Source organism: Haemorhous mexicanus, unplaced genomic scaffold (genome assembly GCF_027477595.1).
Source record: "Haemorhous mexicanus isolate bHaeMex1 unplaced genomic scaffold, bHaeMex1.pri scaffold_152_ctg1, whole genome shotgun sequence".
Taxonomy (NCBI): domain Eukaryota; kingdom Metazoa; phylum Chordata; class Aves; order Passeriformes; family Fringillidae; genus Haemorhous; species Haemorhous mexicanus.
Genome location: NW_026776003.1, coordinates 50,742 through 77,911, shown reverse-complemented (window position 1 = coordinate 77,911; position 27,170 = coordinate 50,742). Strand labels below are relative to the sequence as shown.

At 62.2% G+C, this 27,170-nt stretch overlaps 1 protein-coding gene, 1 long non-coding RNA gene and 1 other non-coding gene across 4 annotated transcripts; 2 read left to right on the top strand and 1 right to left on the bottom strand.

The window, feature by feature from the left end:
- Positions 1-6: 6 nt before the first annotated feature.
- LOC132322840 (uncharacterized) lies at positions 7-2,211 on the top strand. Its single transcript, XR_009485182.1, has 2 exons — positions 7-332; positions 1,856-2,211. It is a non-coding gene; the product is annotated as an uncharacterized LOC132322840 (long non-coding RNA).
- A 7,135-nt stretch (positions 2,212-9,346) lies between these two features.
- On the top strand, positions 9,347-11,659 carry ADAT3 (adenosine deaminase tRNA specific 3). 2 transcript variants are annotated; one of them, XM_059837551.1, is made up of 2 exons: positions 9,347-10,577; positions 11,264-11,659. In XM_059837551.1, exons 1-2 carry the CDS (start codon positions 9,369-9,371, stop codon positions 11,303-11,305), a joined length of 1,251 nt encoding a protein of 416 aa, XP_059693534.1. In that variant the 5' UTR covers positions 9,347-9,368; the 3' UTR covers positions 11,306-11,659. The 2 variants fall into 2 exon arrangements, with proteins under 2 accessions (XP_059693534.1, XP_059693533.1); XM_059837550.1 differs by lacking the exon at positions 11,264-11,659 and adding an exon at positions 10,756-10,855.
- An 8,782-nt stretch (positions 11,660-20,441) lies between these two features.
- Positions 20,442-20,579, bottom strand: LOC132322843 (U8 small nucleolar RNA). Its single transcript, XR_009485183.1, has one exon. It is a non-coding gene; the product is annotated as a U8 small nucleolar RNA (small nucleolar RNA).
- Between the last annotated feature and the right edge of the window lie 6,591 nt (positions 20,580-27,170).

Below are 27,170 nucleotides of genomic sequence, written 5' to 3'. Positions count from 1 at the left end.
TGGACCCAAAATCGACCCCGAAACGGCCCCAAATGGACCCAAAATACCCCGAAATTATCCCCAAATTATCCCCGAAATGGACCCGAAATACCCTCAAATTATCCCCAAAATCAACCCTGAAATTGCTCGAAATGGACCCAAAATACCCCAAAATTATCCCAAAATTATCCCCGAAATGGACCCAAAATCGACCCCGAAACGGCCCCAAAGGGACCCAAAATATCCCGAAATTATCCCCAAAATGTCCCAAAATTATCCCCCAGAATGGACCCTGAAATGGCCCCAAATGGACCCAAAATACCCCGAAATTATCCCCGAATTATCCCCGAAATGTCCCAAAATTATGCCCCCAAAATGGACCCCGAAACTGCTGGAAATGGAACCAAAATATCCCGAAATTATCCCCAAATGATTCCTGAAATGTCCCCAAAAGGAGCCCGAGACACCCCGAAATATCCCCCAAAACAGCCCAAAATGAACCCAAAATATCCCCAAAATATCCTCAAATTATCCCCAAAATGGACCCTGAAATGGCCCAAAATGAGCCCAAAATATCCCCAAACTGAGCCCCAAAACAGCCCCAAATGAACCCAAAATATCCCCAAAATGTCCTGAAATTATCCCCAAATTATCCCCGAAATGGACCCAAAATCGACCCCGAAACGGCCCCAAATGGACCCAAAATATCCCGGAATGAGCCCAAAATTATCCCCCAAACACCCCCGAAATCAACCCAAAATAGACCCCAAAATGCCCCAAAATTAGCTCCAAAAATATCCCAAATTATCCCCCAAAATGTCCCCAAAATATCCTGAAATTAACCCCAAAATGAACCCAAAATATCCTGAAATTATCCCCAAAATGAACCCGAAATCGACCCAAAATATTCCCCAAATTATCCCGAAACAGTCCCCAAAATATCCCTGAACTGAGCCCAAAATGGACCCAAAATGTCCCAAAATATCCCAAAATGAGCCCCAAAATATCCCCAAACTATCCCAAAAAACATCCCAAATTTATCCCTGGAAAGGACCCCAAAATATCCCCAAATGTCCCCAAAATGTCCCCAAAATATCCCCAAATTTTCCCAAAACTATCCCCAGAAATGTCCCCAAACGGACCCTGAAATGCCCCAAAATGGACCAAAATATCCCGAATGAGCCCAAAATTATCCCCAAAATGGACCCAAAATATCCCCAAAATATCCCGAAATTATCCCCAAATTATCCACAAAAGGGACCCAAAATATCCCAAAATATCCCAAAATTATCCCGATATTATCCCCAAAATATCCCAAAATTATCCCAAAATCATCCTCAAAATATCCCCAAAATATCCCAAAATGGACCCAAAATCTCCTGAAATTATCCCAAAATTATCCCCAAAATATTCCAAAATTAGCCCAAAATTATCCCCAAAATGGACCCAAAATATCCCCAAAATATCCCGAAATTATCCCCAAATTATCCCCAAAATATCCCAAAATTATCCCCAAAATGGGCCCAAAATATCCCAAAATTATCCCCAAAAATGAGCCCAAAATGGCCCCAAATGGATCCAAAATCCTCCCCAAAAGGGACCCAAAAATATCCCGAAATTATCCCAAAATTATCCTCGAAATGTCCCCAAAATTATCCCGAAATTATTCCCCAAAATCGACCCCGAAAGGGACCCAAAATATCCGAAATTATCCCGAAATTATCCCAAAATTATCCCAAAATTATCCTCAAAATGGCCCCAAAATATCCCAAAATGGACCCAAAATCTCCTGAAATTATCCCAAAATTATCCAGAAAATATCCCCAAAATATCCCAAAATTATCCCCAAATTATTCCCCAAAATCGACCCTGAAAGGGACCCAAAATATCCCGAAATTATCCCAAAATTATCCCCAAATTATCCCAAAATATCCCCAAAATATCCCAAAATGGACCCAAAATCTCCTGAAATTATCCCAAATTATCCCAAAATATCCCAAATTATCCCAAAATATCCCCAAATTTTCCCAAATTATCCCAAATTATCCCAAAATTTTCCCAAATTTATCCCAAATTTTCCCCAAATTTCCCCAATTTATCCCAAATTTCGCCAAAATTTATCCCAAACTTTCCTAAATTTATCCCAAAATTATCCCCAAGTTTTCCCAAATTTCCCCAAATTTTCCCAAATTATCCCAAAATCTTCCCAAATTTATCCCAAAATTTCCCAAATTTCCCAAATTTATCCCAAATTATCCAAATTATCCCCAAATTTCCCCCAAATTATCCCAAAATTTCCCCAATTTTCCCCAAATTTTCCCAATTTATCCCAAATTATCCCAAATTTTCCCAAAATTTCCCCAAATTTCCCCAAATTTTCCCAATTTATCCCAAATTATCCCAAATTTTCCCAAAATTATCCCAAGTTTATCCCAAATTTCCCCAAATTATCCCAAATTTATCCCAAAATTATCCCAAATTTTCCCAAAATTATCCCAAAATATCCCAAATTTCCCCAAAATTTCCCAAATTTTCCCAAATTTCCCCAATTTTCCCCAAATTATCCCAAAATTTCCCCAAAATTCCCCCAAATTTTCCCCAAATTTTCCCAAATTTCCCCAATTTTTTTCCCAAATTCACCCCCCAGCCCCCCCTCTCCCCTCTGGGGGTTGTCCGGGGGCTCCTCCCAGTAAGGAACCAGTAAAAACCAGTACAAACCAGTACAAACCAGTACAAACCAGTACAAACCAGTCTGGGCTCCCAGTGCTCCCAGTGACCCCCCCCCGGTAACCCCCAGTGCTCCCAGTAACAAACCAGTGACACCAGTTTGGGCTCCCAGTGACACCAGTTTGGGCTCCCAGTGCTCCCAGTTTGGGCTCCCAGTGCTCACAGTTTGGGCTCCCAGTGCTCCCAGTAACACCAGTGACCCCCCCCAGTAACCCCCAGTGCTCCCAGTAACAAACCAGTGACACCAGTTTGGGCTCCCAGTGCTCCCAGTAACCTCCCAGTGCTCCCAGTAAGGAACTAGTAAAAACCAGCGACACCAGTTTGGGCTCCCAGTGCTCGCAGTAAGGAACCAGTAAAAAACCAGTGACACCAGTCCTGGGCTCCCAGTGCTCCCAGTGCTCCCAGTGCTCCCAGTAAGGATCCAATAAAAACCAGTGCTCCCAGTTTGGGCTCCCAGTAACCCCTCCCAGTGCTCCCAGTAACAAAACCAGTGCTCCCAGTTTGGGCTCCCAGTGCTCCCAGTTTGGGCTCCCAGTGCTCCCAGTAACACCAGTGACCCCTCCCAGGTAACCCCCAGTGCCCTCCCAGTAACAAACCAGTAAAAACCAGTGAAAACCAGTAGGAAATCCAGTGCTCCCAGTTTGGGCTCCCAGTGCTCCCAGTAAAGAACCAATAAAAACCAGTAACACCAGTTTGGGCTCCCAGTGCTCCCAGTTTGGGCTCCCAGTCCCCTCCCAGTATTCCCAGTGCTCCCAGTAACCCCCCAGTGCTCCCAGTGCCCTCCCAGTAAGGAACCAGTAAAACCAGTGCTCCCAGTTTGGGCTCCCAGTGCTCCCAGTAACACCAGTGACCTCCCAGTGCTCCCAGTTTGGGCTCCCAGTGCTCCCAGTAACACCAGTGCTCCCAGTAAGGATCCAATAAAAACCAGTGGCACCAGTTTGGGCTCCCAGTAACCCCCAGTGCTCCCAGTTTGGGTTCCCAGCGCTCCCAGTCCATACTGGTGCCCCACATTTGCCCACATTAGTGCAGACTGGTCGGAACTGGTCTGAACTGGTCCGAAACTGGTCTGAACTGGTCTGAACTGGTCCGAACTGGTCTGAACTGGCCCATACTGGGCTCGTACTGGTGTAAACTGGTCCATACTGGGCTCGTCCCAGCCCACAGTGCTTCAGACTGGCTCATACTGGCCCATACTGGTCCGAACTGGCCCATACTGGTCTGTACTGGTCCAGACTGGTCATGTGATTCTGAACCAGCCTTTACTGGTCCAAACTGGTCTGAACTGGTCTGAACTGGCCAGTACTGGTCAGAACTGGTCTGAACTGGTCCAAACTGGTCGGAACTGGCCTATACTGGTCCATACCGGTCGGAACTGGTCGGAACTGGTCCATACTGGTCAAGACTGGTCCATACTGGTCCAGACTGGTCCAGACTGGTCGAACTGGTCCATACTGGTCTAGACTGGTCCATACTGGTCAGAACAGGTCCGTACTGGTCCGAACCTGGCCCATACTGGTCCTAACTGGTCTATACTGGTCCGAACTGGTTCATACTGGTCCGAACTGGCCCATACTGGTCCATACTGGTCCGAACTGGTCCATACTGGTCCGAACTGTCTATACTGGTCCGAACTTGTCCATACTGGTCCGAACTGGTCCATACTGGTCCGAACTGGTCCGTACTGGTCGGAACTGGCCCATACTGGTCCGTACTGGTCGGAACTGGCCCATACTGGTCCATACTGGTCCGAACTGGCCCATACTGGTCCATACTGGTCCGAACTGGCCCATACTGGTCCATACTGGTCCGAACTGGTCCGTACTGGTCGGGAGCGCCGCCGCGGCTCCTCCCGCCCGCCAGGGGGCGCTGCAGCCCCGGCCCCGCCCCCTCTCGGTGGTTCCGGCTCTGGCCCCGCCCCCCGGCGCTGATTGGCTGCGAGGCGGGAAGGGGCGGGGCCAGAGCGGCAGCGGCGGCGCGGAAGCGACACGTGCGGGGAACTGGGAGCACTGGGACGGTACTGGGGATACTGGGAGGGGACTGGGGGGGACTGGGGGGGGACTGGGAGCACTGGGACGGTACTGGGGATACTGGGAGGGACTGGGGGGGACTGGGGGGGGGACTGGAGCACTGGGACGGTACTGGGGATACTGGGAGGGACTGGGAGGGGAACTGGAGGCACTGGGACGGTACTGGGGATACTGGGAGGGGACTGGGGGGGACTGGGGGGGGACTGGGAGCACTGGGACGGTACTGGGGATACTGGAGGGACTGGGGGGGAACTGGGAGGGACTGGGACGGTACTGGGAGGGACTGGGATGGGAACTGTGAGGGACCGGGGGGATACTGGGAGGGACTGGGAGGGGACTGGGATGGACTGGGAGGGACTGGGATGGACTGAGGGGGGGACTGGGAGAGACTGGGAGGGACTGGGAGGGGATTGGGGGGGACTGGAAGGGACTGGAGAGACTGGGAGGGACTGGGGGATACTGGGATGGACTGGGGGGGACTGGGAGGGGACTGGGAGCACTGGGATGGACTGGGATGGACTGGGATGGACTGGGGGGGGGGAACTGGGAGCTACTGGGATGGACTGGGAGGCACAAACTGGGGGTACTGGGAGGGACTGGTGGGAACTGGGATGGACTGGGAGCGACTGGGGGTTGGGGTGTAGCTCTGGGGGGGGGGTCCCATATTGGGGGTGTTCCCCTTCAACCCTCCCCCTTTACTCCCCACCCCCTTTAGCCCCTCCCCCAAGCAAATTAGCCCCCACCCCCTTTAACTCCGCCCCTTTTTAGACCCTCCCCCAATCCCCTCCCCCACACTCCCCTCCCCATTAAGCTCCTCCCCCACCAATTTAGCCCCTCCTCCACCTCTTTAAACCCCTCCCCCACCCCCTTTAGCCCCCTCCACCCCTCCCCCACCCCCTTTAGCCCCTCCCCCACTTCCTAAGCCCCACCCCTTTAACCCCTCCCTGCTCCTGTAGCCCCTCCCCCCTTAGCCCCTCCCATGCTCATTAGGCCCCTCCCCCCACCACCCTTAGCCCCTCCCCCTCTTAGCCCCTCCCATGCTCATTAGGCCCCTCCCCCCACCCTTAGCCCCTCCCCACACCTTAAACCCCTCCCCTTCCTAAGCCACTCCCCCTCCCCACCCATTTAAGCCCCTCCCCTTCCACAAAGCCCCTCCCCACCAAGCCCCGCCCCCTCCCACTAAACCCCGCCCCTCTCTCTCCCAGGACCCCCCATGGATGTGGGGGAGGGGTCCCCGTCCCTCCCCGCCCCTCCCCCCCCCGCCGAGGGCGGTGCCCTGGTGGGGGGAGGGGCGGGGGCGGGGCCTGCCGGGTGCTGGGGGGATGGGCGGCGCCCCCTGCTGCTGCCCCGGAGACCCCGCGGCTGCTGCGGGCCCTGCCGCCCCTCCCCCACCTGCCCCACCTGAAACGGATCCGGGCGGGGCCCGGGGGGGCGGAGCTACTGCTGGGGCTGGACCCCGCCCACGGTACTGGGACGGACTGGGGGGACTGGGATGGAGTGGGTTATACTGGGAGGGGGACTGGGAGGGGACTGGGATATACTGGGAGGGACTGGGAGCAATGGGTGGAGCCCAGGGGGCGGAGCTACGGCTGGGGCTGGACCCCACCCACGGTACTGGGACAAACTGGGAGGAACTGGGAGGGAAGTGGGAGAGGATTGGGGGTTACTGGTTTATACTGGGATGGACTGGGATATATTGGGAGGGGACCAGGGGGGGAGTGGGGAGGGACTGGGGGTTACTGGGAGCACTGGGAGCCCTTACTGGTGTTACTGGGAGCCCTTACTGGGAGCACTGGGAGCCCTTACTGGTGTTACTGGGAGCCCTTACTGGGAGCACTGGTCTCACACAGCCCCCATCGATTACATCGTCGTCGATGACGTCACCGATGACATCACCGATTACGTCACCCGCCACCCCCGGCGCTGAAACCTGGACCAGTGACACCAGTAACACCAGTAAGACCAGTAAAACCAGTGCCACCAAGACACCAGTGACACCAGTAACACCAGTGACACCAGGAGCACCAGTGGCACCAGTCAGACCAGTGACACCAGTGCCTCCGAGGACACCAGTAACACCAGTAACACCAGTAAGAACCAGTGCCACCAAGGACACCAGTGCCACCAGTGACACCAGTGACACCAGTGACACCAGTAAGACCAGTGCCACCAAGGACAGCAATGGCACCAGTAACACCAGGTGCCACCAGTGACACCAGTGCCCCCAGTGCCACCAGCGTGACGTGGGACTCTGAGGACCCCAGTTGGACCAGTCTGACCAGTAAGAGCAGCGCCACCAGCGGCACCAGTGCCACCAGTATGACCAGTTCAATGGGTGTCCCCAGTGCCACCAGTGCCACCAGTATGACCAGTTCAATGGGTGTCCCCAGTGCCACCAGTGCCACCAGTATGACCAGTTCGATGGGTGTCCCCAGTGCCACCAGTGCCTTGAGTCCCAGTGATGGTTCTGCTGTCCCCAGTGCCAGCAGTACCAGTGTCCCCAGTGTCCCCAGTGCTCCCAGTTCCTGCTGGGCACTGAGGCCGTGTCCCCAGGGGCTCTGGGTGTCCCTCTGTCCGGCCCGGTCCCTGCGTCCGAGGCCATGTCCCCTGTCCTCTGTCCGTCCCTGTCCCCTGTGTCCAGCCCTGAGGCCATGTCCCCTGTCCCTCTGTCCGAGGCCGTGTCCCCTGTCCCTGTGTCCGAGGCCGTGTCCCCTGTCCCTGTGTCCGGGGCCGTGTCCCCTGTCCAGGTGTCCGGGGCCGTGTCCCCTGTCCCTCTGTCCGAGGCCGTGTCCCCTGTCCCTCTGTCCGTCCCTGTCCCTCTGTCCGAGGCCGTGTCCCCTGTCCCTCTGTCCGAGGCCGTGTCCCCTGTCCCTCTGTCCGTCCCTGTCCCTCTGTCCGGCCCTGTCCCTCTGTCCGGCCCTGAGGCCGTGTCCCCTGTCCCTCTGTCCAGCCCTGTCCCTCTGTCCGACCCTGTCCCTCTGTCCGTCCCTGTCCCTGTGTCCAGCCCTGAGGCCATGTCCCCTGTCCCTCTGTCCGAGGCCGTGTCCCCTGTCCCTGTGTCCGAGGCCGTGTCCCCTGTCCATGTGTCCGGGGCCGTGTCCCCTGTCCCTCTGTCCGAGGCCGTGTCCCCTGTCCCTCTGTCCGTCCCTGTCCCTCTGTCCGGCCCTGTCCCTCTGTCCGGCCCTGAGGCCGTGTCCCCTGTCCCTCTGTCCGATGCCGTGTCCCCTGTCCCTCTGTCTGACCCTGTCCTTCTGTCCAGCCCTGTCCCTCTGTCCGAGGCCGTGTCCCCTGTCCCTGTGTCGGACCCGGCCCTGGGCGCCCCGTTCCGTGTCCGTGTGCCCGGCCGTGTCCCTCTGTCCGAGGCCGTGTCCCCTGTCCGTGTGCCCGGCCGTGTCCCTCTGTCCGGCCCCGAGGCCGTGTCCCCTGTCCCTGTGTCCGAGGCCGTGTCCCCTGTCCCTGTGTCCAGCCCTGTCCCTGTGTCGGACCCGGCCCTGGGCGCCCCGTTCCGTGTCCGTGTGCCCGGCCGTGTCCCTCTGTCCGAGGCCGTGTCCCCTGTCCCTCTGTCCAGCCCTGTCCCTGTGTCTGACCCGGCCCTGGGCGCCCCGTTCCGTGTCCGTGTCCCCGGCCGTGTCCCTCTGTCCGGCCCCGAGGCGGTGGCCGCCCGTCTGTCGGGGCTGTGGCCGTGGAGTGGCCGCGGTCCCCGGCGGGCGCTGTCCCCGGCGCTGTCCCCGCGGGAGGTGGCCGTGGCGCGGCTGGCGCTGGCGGTGGCGCGGGCGGCGGGGGCGGGGCGGGGGGGCGGGGGCGGCGGCGCTGGACCCCCGGAGCGGGCGGGTGCTGGCCGTGGGCTGGGACCGCCGCGGGGACACCGGGGACACCGGGGACACCGGGGACACCGGGGAGGGGTGGCACCCGCTGCGGCACGCCGCCATGGACTGCATCGCCCGCGTGGCACGGGCACGGCGCGGGCACACGGGGGACAGGGGGACAGCACAGTGTCACCCAGGGGACATCAGGGACAGGGGGACAGCAGGGTGTGGGCACACGGGGGACAGCAGGGACAGGGACAGGGACATGGGGACAGAAGGGTGTCACCCAGGGGACATCAGGGACAGGGGGACAGCAGGGTGTGGGCACACCGGGGACAGCGGGGACAGGGGGACAGCAGGGTGTCACCCAGGGGACAGGGACAGGGGGACAGCAGGGTGTCACCCAGGGGACAGGGACAGGGGGACAGCAGGGTGTCACCCAGGGGACATCAGGGACAGGGACAGGGGGACAGCAGGGTGTGGGCACACGGGGGACATTGGGGACAGGGGCAGGGACATGGGGACAGCAGGGTGTCACCCAGGGGACAAGGACAGGGGGACAGCAGGGTGTCACCCAGGGGACATCAGGGACAGGGACAGGGACATGGGGACAGCAGGGTGTGGGCACAGAGGGGACATTGGGGACAGGGACAGGGACATGGGGACAGCGCGGTGTGGGCACATGGGGGACAGCAGGGACAGCGTGGGGACAGCAGGGTGTCACCCAGGGACAGGGGACAGTGAGGACAAGGACATGGGGACAGTGCGGTGTCACCCAGGGGACACCAGGGACAGGGACAGGGACATGGGGACAGCAGGGTGCGGGCACATGGGGGACAGCGTGGGGACAGCAGGGTGTCACCCAGGGACAGGGGACAGTGAGGACAAGGACATGGGGACAGTGCGGTGTGGCCACCAAGGGGACATTGGGGACAGTGTGGGGACAGCACATTGTCACCCAGGGACAGGGGACAGGGACATGGGGAGGGCACGATGTCACCCAGGGGACACTGGGGACACTGGGGACAAGGACATGGGGAGGGCACGGTGTCACCAAGGGCGTGGTGACATCAGGGATGGGGACAGCACGGGGGTGGCACGGTGCCACCCACAGCGCAGTGATATCATCACTGTGGACAGTGACGTCACGGGGAGGGCGTGGCGTGGCCACCGAGGGCACGATGGCATTGTCACCAGCACTGTCACCGGCATTGTCACCAGCACTGTCACTGGCAGTGTCACCGTCCCGGGGAGGGCGCGGCGCAGGGGACACCCCGGGGACGGCGGCGTCGGGGCCAAGGTGGCCAAGCTGGGGGCTGGTGACGTCACCGACGCTCGCGGTGACGTCACCACGGGTGACACCGAGCCCAGGGATGTCCCCAGGGACAAGCTCGAGGTCACCGCGGCCACCGAGCTCAGCGGTGACATCCCGGGGATGGCCGAGGGCCCCGGTGCCACCCCTGGTGACAGCAATGACGTCACCGTGGACCTCGTGCGTCGCGTGACCCCAGGAGCGGCCGAGTGCCCCGATGCCACCTGTGGTGACACCGGTGACGTCACCAACCCCACCTCTGACGTCACCACGGACCCCGATGCTGCCTCTGATGACGTCACCACGCCTGGCATCGCCATGGACCCGAGGGGTCACGTGACCCCGGCAGTGACCGAGTGCCCAGGTGCCACCCCAGGTGACACCGATGACGTCACCGTCCCCCTAGATCTGCTGGCCCGGGGTGACGTCCCCATGGACCTGACCGGTTACGTCATCCCGGGGGCGGCCGAGGGCCCCGACGGCGCCACGCCCCCCGACGGCGCCACGCCCCCGGGAGGCGGCGCCGATGACGTCACGGGCGGGTACCTGCTGGCGGGCTGTGACGTGTTCGTGACGCGCGAGCCGTGCGCGCTCTGCGCCATGGCCCTGCTGCACGCGCGCGTGCGCCGCGTCTTCTACGGCCACCCCTGTCCCCAGGGGGCCTTGGGGACACGCTGGGGGCTGCACGGCCACCCCCGCCTCAACCACCGGTACAGGGTGTGGCACCTGCCCCTAACTGGGCAAACTGGGCAGACTGGGAGCGATGGGAATGGGTGACTGGGGACAGTGACAGGGGACACTGGGGACACGCTGGGGACAGTGAGGGGACACTGGGGACAGTGAGGGGACACGCTGGGGGCTGCACGGCCACCCTCGCCTCAACCACCGCTACCGGGTGTGGCACCTGCCCCTAACTGGGCAAACTGGGAGTGATGGGAATGGGTGATTGGGGACACTGGGGACACTGGGAATGGGACACTGGGGACAGTGAGGGGACACTGGGGACACGCTGGGGCTGCACGGCCACCCCCGCCTCAACCACCGGTACAGGGTGTGGCACCTGCCCCAAACTGGGCAAACTGGGCATACTGGGAGCGATGGGAATGGTGGGAGTGATGGGAATGGGTGATTGGGGACACTGGGAATGGGACACTGGGGACAGTGAGGGGACACGCTGGGGACAGTGAGGGGACACTGGGGACACGCTGGGGCTGCACGGCCACCCCCGCCTCAACCACAGGTACCGCGTGTGGCACCTGCCCCAAACTGGGCAGACTGGGCAGACTGGGAGCGATGGGAGTGATGGGAATGGGTGATTGGGGACAGTGACTGGGGACAGTGAGGGGACACTGGGGACACGCTGGGGGCTGCACGGCCACTCCCAACTCAACCACCGGTACCGCGTGTGGCACCTGCCCCAAACTGGGCAAACTGGGAGCGATGGGAATGGGTGATTGGGGACACTGGGGACACTGGGAATGGGACACTGGGGACAGTGAGGGGACACTGGGGACACGCTGGGGCTGCACGGCCACCCCCGCCTCAACCACCGGTACCGGGTGTGGCACCTGCCCCTAACTGGGCAAACTGGGCAAACTGGGAGTGATGGGAATGGGTGACTGGGGACACTGGGAATGGGACACTGGGGACAGTGAGGGGACACTGGGGACACGCTGGGGGCTGCACGGCCACCCCTGCCTCAACCACCGGTACAGGGTGTGGCACCTGCCCCTAACTGGGCAGACTGGGCAAACTGGGAGAACTTTAAATCAGTGACCGAGAGCAACAATTAAAATGATTTTTTGAGAGGTTTTGGGTTTCGTTTTCTTTCCCTTTTGGTGACACTTCTTGGTGGCATCGCCGGGCGGTGGCACCTCCTGGTGGCTTGGGGACATTCGGGGATCAATTCCGGGAAAAGAAACCCAAAAAACCCCGAAATGAAACCAAAAGTCCCCAAAGTCCTCCCCCACGGGTGACACCGCGGTGCTGGGGACACACGTGTCACCCCCCCATAGGTGGCCCCCCCAGTGCCACCCCCGCGGTCACTGTCCCCAGCCCGGGCCATAAACCCCGCGGTGACACCGGGGGGGCCCGGCCATGGCTCTGTCCCCGCGCCCCTGGGTGGCCCTGGTGGCCCTGGTGGCCCTGGTGGCCCCCCTGGGGACCTTGGTGGCCTCGCAGCGCCAGATGTGCCACCTCCTCACCCCGCAGTCCCTCCTGAGCCCGGGGCCGTGGCGGTGACAAACGGGGACACTGGGGACACCGGGGGGACGCCGAGTTCTGCCCCCCGGGGTCCTTCGCCGTCGGGGTCCCGCTGAAGGTGGGGACAGAGGGGACACGGGGACAGGGGGGGTCAGGGGACAGGGACACGGGGGGGTCAGGGGACAGGGACACGGGGGGGTCGGGGGACACGGGGACAGGGTCACGGGGACAGGGGCTCAGGGGACACGGGGACAGGGACTTGGGGGGTCAGGGGACACGGGGACAGGGTCACGGGGGGGTCAGGGGACACGGGGACAGGGACATGGGGGGACAGGGGGACAGGGACAGGGGGGTCAGGGGACACAGGGACAGGGTCACGGTGGGGTCAGGGGACAGGGACACGGAGGGGTTGGGGGGACATGGTGACAGGGACTTGGGGGGTCAGGGGACACGGGGACAGGGACACGGAGGGTCAGGGGGACAGGGGACAGGGAGATCAGGGGGGTCAGGGGGACAGGGACACGGGGGGTCAGGGGGGTCAGGGGGACAGGGGACAGGGGGGTCAGGGGGACAGGGACACGGGGGGACAGGGGGGTCAGGGGACACGGGGACAGGGTCACGGGGGTCAGGGGGACAGGGACACGGGGACAGGGGGTCAGGGGACACAGGGACAGGGACTTGGGGGGTCAGGGGGAGGGGGGCATCAGGGGACACGGGGACAAGGACATGGGGACAGAGACGTGGCGGGGTTTGGGGGACATGGGGGGGACTCGGGGACATGGGGGGGTTGGGGGACACGGGGACATTGGGGGGACAAAGGGACAGGGGGACATGGAGACAGGGACATGAGAGGGACATGGAGGGAGTTGGGGGACATGAGGACAGGGACAGGGGACAGGGACACGGGGGGGTTGGGGGGACAGGGACACAGAGACATGGAGGGGACATGGGGGGCTGGGGGGGGACACATGGACATGGGGGGACAGAGGGGACACGGGACATGGGGACAGGGGCCCACAGGGACAGGGGGACACAGGGACAGGGGGGGTTTGGGGGGACATGGAGGGGACACGGAGGGGGGGACATGGGGGACACAGGGACAGGGACCTGGAGGGCATCTGGGGGGCTTGGGGGACATGGGGGGAACATGGAGGGGGCAGGGGGACAGGGACATGGGGACAAGGACAGGGGGTGGTGGGGGGTTGGGGACACAGAGGGGACATGGGGGGAGTTTTGGGGGGACACAAGGATGGGGGGATGAGGGGACAGGGGGGACACCAGTGAGGGGAGACAGAGGGGGCTGGGGACAGGGGGGGGTGACAGAGGGACACCCGTGAGGGATGACAGGAGGGGTGGGGGACACCTGTGAGGGGGGACATTGGGGACATTGTCACCCAACCACGGCCATGGTCACACAACCACGGCCACCGTCACCCAACCATGGCCACCATCACCCAACCACGGCCATTGTCACCCAACCACGGCCATTGTCACCCAACCATGGCCACCGTCATCCAACCACGGCCATTGTCACCCAACCACGGCCATTGTCACCCAACCATGGCCATTGTCACCCAACCATGGCCACCATCACCCAACCACAGCCATTGTCACCCAACCACGGCCATTGTCCCCCAACCACGGCCATTGTCACCCAACCACGGCCATTGTCACCCAACCACGGCCACCATCACCCAACCACGGCCATTGTCACCCAACCACGGCCACCATCACCCAACCATGGCCACCGTCACCCAACCACGGCCATTGTCACCCAATCACAGCCACCGTCACCCAACCACGGCCATTGTCACCCAACCACGGCCATTGTCACCCAACCACAGCCATTGTCACCAAACCACGGCCACCATCACCCAACCACGGCCACCGTCACCCAACCCCGGCCACCGTCACCCAACCATGGCCATTGTCACCCAACCCCGGCCACCGTCACCCAACCATGGCCATTGTCACCCAACCACGGTCATTGTCACCCAACCACGGCCATTGTCACCCAACCACAGCCACCGTCACCCAACCACGGCCATTGTCACCCAACCACGGCCATTGTCACCCAACCACGGCCACCGTCACCCAACCACGGCCATTGTCACCCAACCACGGTCATTGTCACCCAACCACGGTCATTGTCACACAACCACGGCCATTGTCACCCAACCACAGCCACTGTCACCCAACCACGGCCATTGTCACCCAACCACGGCCATTGTCACCTAACCACGGCCATTGTCACCCAACCACAGCCACCGTCACCCAACCACGGCCATTGTCACCCAACCACAGCCACCGTCACCCAACCACGGCCATTGTCACCCAACCACGGCCATTGTCACCCAACCACGGCCACCGTCACCCAACCACGGCCATTGTCACTCAACCACGGCCATTGTCACCCAACCACGGCCACCGTCACCCAACCACGGCCACCGTCACCCAACCACGGCCATTGTCACCCAGCCATGGCCATTGTCACCCAACCATGGCCATTGTCACCCAACCACGGCTATTGTCACCCAACCACGGCCATTGTCACCCAACCATGGCCATTGTCACCCAACCACAGCCACTGTCACCCAACCACGGCCACCATCACCCAACCACGGCCGCTGTCACCCAACCACGGCTATTGTCACCCAACCACGGCTATTGTCACCCAACCATGGCCACCGTCACCCAACCACGGCCATTGTCACCCAACCACAGCCATTGTCACCCAACCACGGCCACCGTCACCCAACCACGGCCATTGTAACCCAACCACGGCCACTGTCACCCAACCACAGCCATTGTCACCCAACCACGGCCATTGTCACCCAACCACGGCCACCGTCACCCAACCACGGCCATTGTCACCCAACCACGGCCACTGTCACCCAACCATGGCCAATGTCACCCAACCACGGCCACCATCACCCAACCACGGCCACCATCACCCAACCACGGCCACTGTCACCCAACCACGGCCACTGTCACCCAACCACGGCCATTGTCACCCAACCACGGCCACTGTCACCCAACCACAGCCATTGTCACCCAACCACGGCCATTGTCACCCAACCACGGCCACCATCACCCAACCACGGCCATTGTCACCCAACCACTGCCACCGTCACCCAACCACGGCCATTGTCACCCAACCACGGCCATTGTCACCCAACCATGGCCACCATCACCCAACCACAGCCATTGTCACCCAACCACAGCCACCGTCACCCAACCACAGCCACCGTCACCCAACCACAGCCATTGTCACCCAACCACAGCCACCATCACCCAGCCACGGCCATTGTCACCCAACCACGGCCATTGTCACCCAACCACGGCCATTGTCACCCAACCCCGGCCACCGTCACCCAACCACGGCCATTGTCACCCAACCATGGCCATTGTCACCCAACCACGGCCATTGTCACCCAACCACGGCCATTGTCACCCAACCATGGCCATTGTCACCCAACCACGGCCATTGTCACCCAACCACGGCCACCGTCACCCAACCATGGCCATTGTCACCCAACCACGGCCATTGTCACCCAACCACGGCCACCGTCACCCAACCATGGCCATTGTCACCCAACCATGGCCATTGTCACTCAACCACGGCCACCATCACCCAACCATGGCCATTGTCACCCAACCACGGCCATTGTCACCCAACCACGGCCACCATCACCCAACCACTGCCATTGTCACCCAACCACGGCCACCATCACCCAACCACGGCCATTGTCACCCAACCACAGCCATTGTCACCCAAGCACGGCCACCGTCACCCAACCACGGCCATTGTCACCCAACCACGGCCATTGTCACCCAACCACGGCCACCGTCACCCAACCACGGCCGTTGTCACCCAACCACGGCCACCGTCACCCAACCACGGCCATTGTCACCCAACCACGGCCATTGTCACCCAACCCCGGCCATTGTCACTCAACCACGGCCACCATCACCCAACCATGGCCATTGTCACCCAACCACGGCCATTGTCACCCAACCACGGCCACCATCACCCAACCACTGCCATTGTCACCCAACCACGGCCACCATCACCCAACCACGGCCATTGTCACCCAACCACAGCCATTGTCACCCAAGCACGGCCACCGTCACCCAACCACGGCCATTGTCACCCAACCACGGCCATTGTCACCCAACCACGGCCACCGTCACCCAACCACGGCCGTTGTCACCCAACCACGGCCACCGTCACCCAACCACGGCCATTGTCACCCAACCACGGCCATTGTCACCCAACCCCGGCCATTGTCACCCGACCACGGCCATTGTCACACAACCACGGCCATTGTCAGCCAACCACGGCCATTGTCACCCAACCACGGCCATTGTCACCCAACCCCGGCCATTGTCACCCAACCACGGCCATTGTCACCCAACCCCGGCCATTGTCACCCAACCACGGCCACCATCACCCAACCACGGCCATTGTCACCCAACCATGGCCACCATCACCCAACCACGGCCATTGTCACCCAACCACGGCCACCATCACCCAACCACGGCCATTGTCACCCAACCACGGCCACCGTCACCCAACCACGGCCATTGTCACCCAACCACAGCCACCGTCACCCAACCACGGCCATTGTCACCCAACCACGGCCATTGTCACCCAACCACGGCCATTGTCACCCAACCACGGCCATTGTCACCCAACCACGGCCATTGTCACCCAACCACGGCCATTGTCACCCAACCACAGCCATTGTCACCCAACCACGGCCATTGTCACCCAACCATGGCCATTGTCACACAACCAAGGCCATTGTCACCCAACCACAGCCACCGTCACCCAACCACGGCCATTGTCACCCAACCACGGCCATTGTCACCCAACCACGGCCATTGTCACCCAACCACAGCCACTGTCACCCAACCATGGCCATTGTCACCCAACCCTTCCCTGTGTCCCCGCCGTTTTGGCCTCTGGCAGCCGAAGCTCTCCTGCTGATGGTGGAACCCCCCCAGGGCGCGTGGGCCACCATCATGGCCGTGCTCTGCTCGTGGGACACCAGCCACCGCCGGGCGGGGGGCTGGCCCGGGGCCGGTGGGGGCCCTGGAGCCCCCGGTGCGACCCCCCCCCCCCCCGGGGGTCTGCGGGATCCGCACCCGCCTCCAGCACCACCATTCCTCGGGCACCCGCGGCCTCAGTGACGTCACACTGTACTGCGGCACCCCCTGAGGGGACCCCCGCCGGCACCCCGAGACCCCCGCGGGCACCCCGAGACCCCCATGGGCACCCTGAGTCACCTGTGGGCACCCCGAGACCCCCGCGGGCACCCCGAGACCCCCGCGGGCACCCCGAGTCACCTGTGGGCACTGTGAGACCCCCATAGAACCTCTGAGACCCTCATGGGCACCTTGAGACCCCCTGAGACCCCCATGGGCACCTTGAGACCCCCATGGGCACCCCGAGACCCCCATGGGCACCCCGAGTCACCTGTGGGCACCCTGAGTCACCTGTGGGCACCCCGAGACCCCCGTGGGCACCCTGAGACCCCCATGGGCACCCCAAGGCCGCTGTGGGCACCCCGAGACCCCCGCGGGCACCCCGAGACCCCCGTGGGCACCCTGAGACCCCCGCGGGCACCCCGAGTCACCTGTGGGCACCCTGAGACCCCTGCGGGCACCCCGAGACCCCCGCGGGCACCCCGAGTCCGCTGTGGGCACCCCGAGACCCCCATGGGCACCCCGAGACCCCCGCGGGCACCCCGAGTCAGCTGTGGGCACCCCGAGACCCCCATGGGCACCCCGAGACCCCCGTGGGCACCCCGAGTCACCTGTGGGCACCCCGAGACCCCCGCGGGCACCCCGAGACCCCCGCGGCCACCCCGAGTCATCTGTGGGCACCCCGAGACCCCCATGGGCACCCCGAGACCCCCGCGGGCACCCCGAGTCACCTGTGGACACCCCGAGTCACCTGTGGGCACCCCGAGTCACCTGTGGGCACCACGAGACCCCCGCGGGCACCCCGAGACCCCCGCGGGCACCCCGAGTCACCTGTGGGCACCCTGAGACCCCCGTGGGCACCCTGAGACCCCCGCGGGCACCCTGAGACTCCCATGGGCACCCCGAGTCACCTGTGGGCACCCCGAGACCCCCACGGGCACCCCGAGTCACCTGTGGGCACCCTGAGTCACCTGTGGGCACCCCGAGACCCCCGCGGGCACCCCGAGTCACCTGTGGGCACCCCGAGACCCCCGCGGCCACCCTGAGTCACCTGTGGGCACTGTGAGACCCCCATGGAACCTCTGAGACCCCCATGGGCACCTTGAGACCCCCTGAGACCCCCATGGGCACCTTGAGACCCCCTGAGACCCCCGCGGGCACCCCGAGACCCCTGAGGGCACCCCAAGACCCCCATGGACCCTCTGAGACCCCCATGGGCACCCCGAGACCCCCGCGGGCACCCCGAGTCACCTGTGGGCACCCCGAGTCACCTGTGGGCACCCCGAGACCCCCGCGGGCACCCCGAGTCACCTGTGGGCACTGTGAGACCCCCATGGAACCTCTGAGACCCCCGCGGGCACCTTGAGACCCCCTGAGACCCCCGCGGGCACCCCAAGACCCCTGAGGGCACCCCAAGACCCCCAGGTACCCTCTAAGACCCCCATGGGCACCCTGAGACCCCCTGAGACCCCCGCGGGCACCCCGAGACCCCCATGGGCACCCTGAGTCACCTGTGGGCACCCCGAGACCCCCGTGGACCCCCTGAGACCCCCATGGGCACCCCAAGACTCCCACGGGCACCCTGAGACTCCCTGAGACCCCCATGGGCACCTTGAGACCCCCATGAGCACCCTGAGACCGACCCCCTGAGACCCCCATGGGCACCCCAAGACCCCCGCGGGCACCCCGAGACCCCCGCGGGCACCCCAAGACCCCCATGGACCCCCTGAGTTCCCGGTGGGCACCCTGAGACCTTCAATAAAGTCCTGCAGTAACTGGGAGCACTGGGAGGGCACTGGGGGCATACTGGGAGCACTGGGGGGATACTGGGAGCACTGGGAGGTGTCTTGGTGTGACTGGAGGGATACTGGGAGGGCACTGGGGGCATACTAGGAGCACTGGGAGGGCACTGGGAGCATACTGGGAGCACTGGGAGGTGTCTCAGTGTCACTGGGGGGATACTGGGAGCACTGGGGGGGCACTGGGGGGGCACTGGAGGCATACTGGGAGCACTGGGGGGATACTGGGAGCACTGGGAGGTGTCTTGGTGTGACTGGAGGGATACTGGGAGGGCACTGGGGGCATACTGGGAGCACTGGGAGGGGTGTCTTGATGTGACTGGAGGGATACTGGGAGCACTGGGGATACTGGGAGCACACTGGGAGCACTGGGGGGGATACTGGGAGCACTGGGGGGGGCTCTTGGGGTGACTGGAGGGATACTGGGAGCACTGGGGTGGCACTGGGAGCATACTGGGAGCACTGGGAGGGCACTGGGAGGATCACAGGAGCAGCTGCAGGGGTAACTGGGAGCACTGGGAGGGGTGTCTTGGTGTGACTGGAGGGATACTGGGAGCACTGGGGGCATACTGGGAGGGCATTGGGGGCACACTGGGAGCACACTGGGAGCACTGGGGGCACACTGGGAGCACTGGGAGGGTGTCTTGGGGTGACTGGAGGGATACTGGGAGCACTGGGGGGGGCACTGGGGCACACTGGGAGCACTGGGAGGGCACTGGGAGCATACTGGGAGCACTGGGGGCATACTGGGAGGGCACTGAAGGGATACTGGGAGCACTGGGGATACTGGGAGGGCACTGGGGGAATACTGGGAGCACTGGGTGGGTGTCTTGGTGTGACTGGAGGGATACTGGGAGCACTGGGAGAGTGTCTTGGGGTGACTGGAGGGATACTGGGAGCACTGGGGGGGCACTGGGGCACACTGGGAGCACTGGGAGCACACTGGGAGCATGCTGGGAGCACTGGGGGGTACTGGGAGCACTGGGAGGGTGTCTTGGTGTGACTGGAGGGATACTGGGAGGGCACTGGGAGCATACTGGGGATACTGGGGGGATACTGGGAGGGCACTGGGGGCACACTGGGAGCACTGGGAGGGTGTCTTGGTGTGACTGGAGGGATACTGGGAGCACACTGGGAGCATACTGGGGATACTGGGAGGGCACTGGGGGCACACTGGGAGCACTGGGTAGAGCGCCCGCAGGGAATCACCGCAGTTACAAACTCCCAGACCAGTTTGGCCCAGTACAAACCAGTAACGCCGACGGTTACAATTACGTAACTCCATTACGTAATCCCGTTACCATATAAGGCAATGGCGAGTCCCCGCCCCTCCCACGTAACCCCGCGGTCCGTCCCGCCCTGGCCCCGCGCAGGCGCAGTCAGAGTCGAAGGCGGCGCGGGCTTTGTTGCAGCCGCCCGCGCCGCCGGCGTGACGTAATCACTACGCGTCATCACGCACGCGCTCATCACGCGCTGCCCGCAAGGCGGGGCAGGTCAGGATGTACCGCACTGACGATGGCGGAGCATGGCGGCGGCGGGGGCCCCAACCCGCGGCAGCGCCACCGAGCTCACGGCGACACCGCGACACCGCGCCCGGGACACCGGAGTGACACCCCCGCTCCTTCCCGACCCGGCGCGCCCGCCCCCGCCCCGAAATCCCCGCGTTTCGGTGGCTTTTTACCCCAAAATCCCGCCCGGTTTGCTCCCAGAGTGCACCGCGCGGTTCATTTGCATGAAGCGCTGGATTCGGGTTGTTTTCGCGGTAAAAATGGGGGTTGTCGGCCCCAGCGGGGGGGTCGGGAGGCCAGGAGGGGTTTGGGGGGGTCCCAGGGGGTTTTGGGGACCCCCCCGGGAGGGTTTTGGGGTCTCTGTGGGGGTTTGGGGGTTCCCTGAGTGGGGGTCGGCGCTTCTGGGGTGAGGATGGGGGGGTCAAGGGGGGTTGGGGGAGGGGCCAGGGGATTTGGGGACCCCCGGGAGGATTCTGGGGACCCCTGAAAGGATTTTGGAGGCCCCCAGGAGGATTTTGGGGACCCCTGAAGGGTTTTTGGGACCTCCAGGGATTTTGGGGGACCCCTGAAGGATTTCGGGGACCCCCAAAATGAGCTTTGGGGGGGTGGGGTCGGAAATTTTGGGGACCCTCCGGGGCGGGGCGAGGTTTTTGGGGGTTCTGGGCAACCCCCCCCCCCCTGCCCAGCCCCCCCATTTCCATCCCCCCGCCTCAAAATCCCAGCCAATCGCGCTCCCAGCGTGCCCCGCGGCGTTCATTTGCATGAGGGGGCGTGGCTACGGCAGTTTTCGCGCCAAAAATAGAATTTATTGAACAATTTGAGGAGGATTTGGGGACCCCCGAGGGGGGCGGGGGGGTTTGAGGGTTCCTGGGGGGGTTTGGAGACCCCCAGGGTGAATTTTGGGGGGTGTTTCGGGGGTCCCCGGGGGGTTTGGGGACCCCCAGGGTGAATTTTGGGGGGGGTTTCGGGGGTCCCCCAGGGGGTTTGGAGACCCCCAGGGTGAATTTTGGGGGGGTTTCGGGGGTCTCCGGGACTTTGGGGACCCCCAGGGTGAATTTTGGGGGGGTTCGGGGGTCTCCGGGGGGGTTTTGGGGACCCCCAGGGTGAATTTTGGGGCGGTTTCGGGGGTCTCCGGGGGTTTGGAGACCCCCAGGGTGAATTTTGGGGGGGTTTCGGGGGTCTCCGGGACTTTGGGGACCCCCAGGGTGAATTTTGGGGGGGTTTCGGGGGTCCCCCAGGGGGTTTGAGGACCCCGAGGGTGAATTTTGGGGTGGTTTCGGGGGTCTCCGGGGGTTTGGGGACCCCCAGGGTGAATTTTGGGGGGGTTTCGGGGGTCCCCGGGGGGGTTTGGGGACCCCCAGGGTGAATTTTGGGGGGGTTTCGGGGGTCTCCGGGGGTTTGGGGACCCCCAGGGTGAATTTTGGGGTGGTTTCGGGGGTCCCCCAGGGGGTTTGGGGACCCCCAGGGTGAATTTTGGGGGGGTTTCGGGGGTCTCCGGGGGTTTGGGGACCCCCAGGGTGAATTTTGGGGGGGTTTCGGGGGTCTCCGGGGGTTTGGGGACCCCCAGGGTGAATTTTGGGGGGGTTTCGGGGGTCTCCGGGGGGTTTGGGGACCCCCAGGGTGAATTTTGGGGGGGTTTCGGGGGTCTCCGGTGGTTTGGGGACCCCCAGGGTGAATCTTGGGGGGGTTTCGGGGGTCTCCGGGGGTTTTGGGGACCCCCAGGGTGAATTTTGGGGGGGTTTCGGGGGTCTCCGGGGGTTTGGGGACCCCCAGGGTGAATTTTGGGGGGGTTTCGGGGGTCTCCGGGGGTTTGGGGACCCCCAGGGTGAATTTTGGGGGGTTTTCGGGGGTCTCCGGGGGTTTGGGGACCCCCAGGGTGAATTTTGGGGGGGTTTCGGGGGTCCCCCAGGGGGTTTGGGGACCCCCCGGGTGAATTTTGGGAGGGTTTCGGGGGTCTCCGGGGTTTTGGAGACCCCCAGGGTGAATTTTGGGGGGGTTTCGGGGGTCCCCCAGGGGGGGTTTTGGGACCCCCAGGGTGAATTTTGGGGGGGTTTCGGGGGTCCCCCAGGGGGTTTGGGGACCCCCCGGGTGAATTTTGGGGTGGTTTCGGGGGTCTCCGGGGGGTTTGGGGACCCCCAGGGTGAATTTTGGGGGGGTTTCGGGGGTCTCCGGGGTTTTGGGGACCCCCAGGGTGAATTTTGGGGGGGTTTCGGGGGTCCCCCAGGGGGTTTGGGGACCCCCAGGGTGAATTTTGGGGTGGTTTCGGGGGTCTCCGGGGTTTTGGGGACCCCCCAGGGTGAATTTTGGGGGGGTTTCGGGGGTCTCCGGGGGTTTGGGGACCCCCAGGGTGAATTTTGGAGGGGTTTCGGGGGTCCCCCAGGGGGTTTGGGGACCCCCAGGGTGAATTTTGGGGGGGGTTTCGGGGGTCTCCGGGGGTTTGGGGACCCCCCGGGTGAATTTTGGGGGGGTTTCGGGGGTCTCCGGGGGGGTTTGGGGACCCCCAGGGTGAATTTTGGGGGGGTTTCGCGGGTCTCCGGGGGGGTTTGGGGACCCCCAGGGTGAATTTTGGGGGGGTTTCGGGGGTCTCCGGGGGTTTGGGGACCCCCAGGGTGAATTTTGGGGGGGTTTCGGGGGTCTCCGGGGGGTTTGGGACCCCCAGGGTGAATTTTGGGGGGGTTTCGGGGGTCTCCGGGGGGGTTTCGGGGCTCACAGCGCCCCCCGGTGGCAGAGCAGGACCCGGCCCAGCAGCAGCAGCTCCGTCACGGCCGGGGGGGACACTGGGGGGGGGGGGACAAGGGGGGTCAGGGGGGTCCCCAAAATCCCCCCGAGACCCCTCCCCACCGCCCCCAGACTCACCTGAGCGCCAGCGTGGCCCAGAGGGCGGGGCCGTCCCAGGCCTCGAGCCAGCCCAGGGCCAGCCCCAGAGCGGCCCCCCCGTGAGCCCCCAGGGCTGGGGGGCATCGGAAAATACCCCAAAAATCACAGAGACCCCCCCCAAATCCTACAGACCCTCCCCTGAGCCCCCAGGGCTGGGGGGCATCGGAAAATACCCCAAAAATCAGAGAGACCCCCCCCCAAATCCTACAGACCCCCCCCGTGAGCCCCCAGGGCTGGGGGCATCGGAAAATACCCCAAAAATCACAGAGACCCCCCCCCCCAAAATTACTGAGACCCCCCCAATCCTTCAGACCCCCCAAAATCTCCCCCAAATCCCCCCGAAATCACCCCCAAATCCTCTCAAATCCCCCTCAAATTCCCCCCAAATTTCCACTAAAACCCCCAAACCCCCCCAAATTCTGCTTCAAATCCCCCCAAATCCCCCAGAAATCCCCAAAATCCCCCCAAATACCCCCAAAAATTCCCCCGAATTCCCCAATCTCCCCTAAAATCCCCAAAATCCCGCAAAAATCCCCCCAAATCCCCCCAGAAATCACCCCAAATTCCCCCCAAATCCCCTCTAATTTTCCCCAATCCCCCCCAAATTCCCCCCAAATCCCCCAAAATTCCCCAAATCCCCCAAAATTCTGCCCCAATCACCCCAAATTCCCCCCAAATACCTCCTGAAATTCCCCAAAATCCCCCAAAATTCCCCCAAATCCATCACAAATTCCCCCAATCCCTCCTCAAATCCCCTCAAATTTCACCCAAATTCCCCAAAATCCCCCAAATTCCCCCCAAATCCCCCCAAATCCCCTCAGAAATCCCCTCAAATTTCCCCCAAATTCCCCAATTCCCCCAAATCTCCCCTAAAATCCCCCAAATCCCCCCAAATCACCCCAAATTCCCCCCCAAATCCCCTCTAATTTCCCCCAATCCCCCCAAATACCCCCTGAAATCCCCCAAATTCCCCCCAAATCCCCCAAAATTCCCCAGATCCCCCAAAATTTTGCCCCAATCACCCCAAATTCCCCCCAAATACCTCCTGAAATCCCCCAAAATCCCCCAAAATTCCCCCAAATCCATCCCAAATTCCCCCCAATCCCCCCTCAAATCCCCTCAAATTTCACCCAAATCCCCCCAAATTCCCTCAAAAATCCCCCCAAATCCCCCCAGAAATCCCCTCAAATTCCCCCCAAATTCCCCAATCCCCCCAAATCTCCCCTGAAATTCCCCCAAATCCCCTGAAATCACCCCAAATTCCCCAAAATTCCCCAGGTTCCCCCAAAATTCCGCCCCAATCACCCCAAATTCCCCCCAAATACCTTCTGAAATCCCCCAAAATCCCCCCAAATCCATCCCAAATTCCCCCCAATCCCCCCAAAATCACCCCAAATTCCCCCCAAATCCCCCCAAATTCCCTCAAAAATCCCCCCAAATTCCCCAATCCCCCCAAATCTCCCCTGAAATCCCCCCAAATTCCCCCCAAATCCCCCAAAATTCCCCAGATCCCCCAAAATTCCGCCCCAATCACCCCAAATTCCCCCCAAATACCTCCTGAAATTCCCCAAAATCCCTCAAAATTCCCCCAAATCCATCCCAAATTCCCCCCAATCCCCCCTCAAATCCCCTCAAATTTCACCCAAATCCCCCCAAATTCCCCCCAAATCCCCCCAAATTCCCTCAAAAATCCCCCCAAATTCCCCCCAAATTCCCCAATCCCCCCAAATTGCTCCTGAAATTCCCCCAAATCCCCCGAAATCACCCCAAATTCCCCCCCAAATCCCCTCTAATTTCCCCCAATCCCCCCCCAATACCCCCTGAAATCCCCCAAATTCCCCCCAAATCCCCCCAAATCCCCCAAATCCCCCAAAATTCCCCCCAATCCCCCCAAATACCCCCTGAAATCCCCCAAATTCCCCCCAAATCCCCCAAAATTCCGCCCCAATCACCCCAAATTCCCCCCAAATACCTCCTGAAATTCCCCAAAATCCCCCCAAATCCCCCCAAATTCCCCCCAATCCCCCTCAAATCCCCCCAAATTCCCCCAAAATCCCCCCAAATCCCCCAAATCCCCCCAAATTCCCATAATCCCCCCCCAAATCCCCCCAAATCCCCCAAAATTCCCCCAAATCCACCCCAAATCCCCCCCAATCTCCCCATTTTGGGGTCCCCCCCGTTTTTGGGGACCCCCCAGGATACAGCCCAGGCTCTGTCCCGGGTGGAACATGGAGAACCCCGAGAAGAACCCCAGGAATTCGACCCCGAGCAGCGCCAGGGACCCCCCGAGGGCCCCCCAAAACCTGCGGGGGGGGGAAAGGGGGGGGTCAGCAATGGGGGGGACCCCAAAATCCCCCAAATTTCCCCAAAATCCACCCCAGGGACCCCAAAATGTCCCAAATTTCACCCAAAATTCCCCCTCAGGGACCCCCCGAGGGCCCCCCAAAACCTGGGGGGGGGAAAGGGGGGGGTCAGCAATGGGGGGGACCCCAAAATCTCCCAAATTTCCCCCAAAATTCCCCCCAGGGACCCCAAAATCCCCCCAAAATCACCCTCAGGACCCTCGTGGTGCACTGGGGAATACTGGGGGATACTGGGAGGGCACTGGGCTGAACTGGTGCTATACTGGGAGCACTGGGAGCACTGGGGGGCACTGGGCTGAACTGGTGCCATACTGGGAGCACTGGGGGGCACTGGGCTGAACTGGTGCCATACTGGGAGCACTGGAGGGATCTGAGGGGGCACTGGGCTGAACTGGTGCCATACTGGGAGCACTGGGAGGGATCTGGGCTGAACTGGTGCCATACTGGGAGCACTGGGGGGGGCACTGGGCTGTGCTGGTGCCATACTGGGAGCACTGGGAGGGATCTGAGGGGGCACTGGGCTGAACTGGTGCCATACTGGGAGCACTGGGGGGGCACTGGGCTGAACTGGTGCCATACTGGGAGCACTGGGGGGGCACTGGGCTGAACTGGTGCCATACTGGGAGCACTGGGAGCACTGGGCTGTACTGGTGCCATACTGGGAGCACTGGGGGCACTGGGCTGAACTGGTGCCATACTGGGCTATACTGGGAGGGCACTGGGCTGAACTGGTGCCATACTGGGAGCACTGGGGGGCACTGGGCTGAACTGGTGCCATACTGGGCTATACTGGGGGGGCACTGGGCTGAACTGGTGCCATACTGGGAGCACTGGGAGGGCACTGGGCTGAACTGGTGCTATACTGGGAGGGCACTGGGAGGGATCTGAGGGGGCACTGGGCTGAACTGGTGCCATACTGGTGCTATACTGGAGGGCACTGGGCTGAACTGGTGCCATACTGGGAGCACTGGGAGGGCACTGGGCTGTACTGGTGCCATACTGGGAGCACTGGGGGGCACTGGGCTGAACTGGTGCCATACTGGGAGCACTGGGAGGCACTGGGCTGTACTGGTGCCATACTGGGAGGCACTGGGGGGGGCACTGGGCTGAACTGGTGCCATACTGGGCTATACTGGGAGGGCACTGGGCTGAACTGGTGCCATACTGGGAGCACTGGGGGGCATTGGGCTGAACTGGTGCCATACTGGGAGCACTGGGAGGGCACTGGGCTGTACTGGTGCCATACTGGGCTATACTGGGAGCACTGGGGGGGGCACTGGGCTGAACTGGTGCCATACTGGGAGCACTGGGAGGGCACTGGGCTGTACTGGTGCCATACTGGGCTGTACTGGGAGGGCA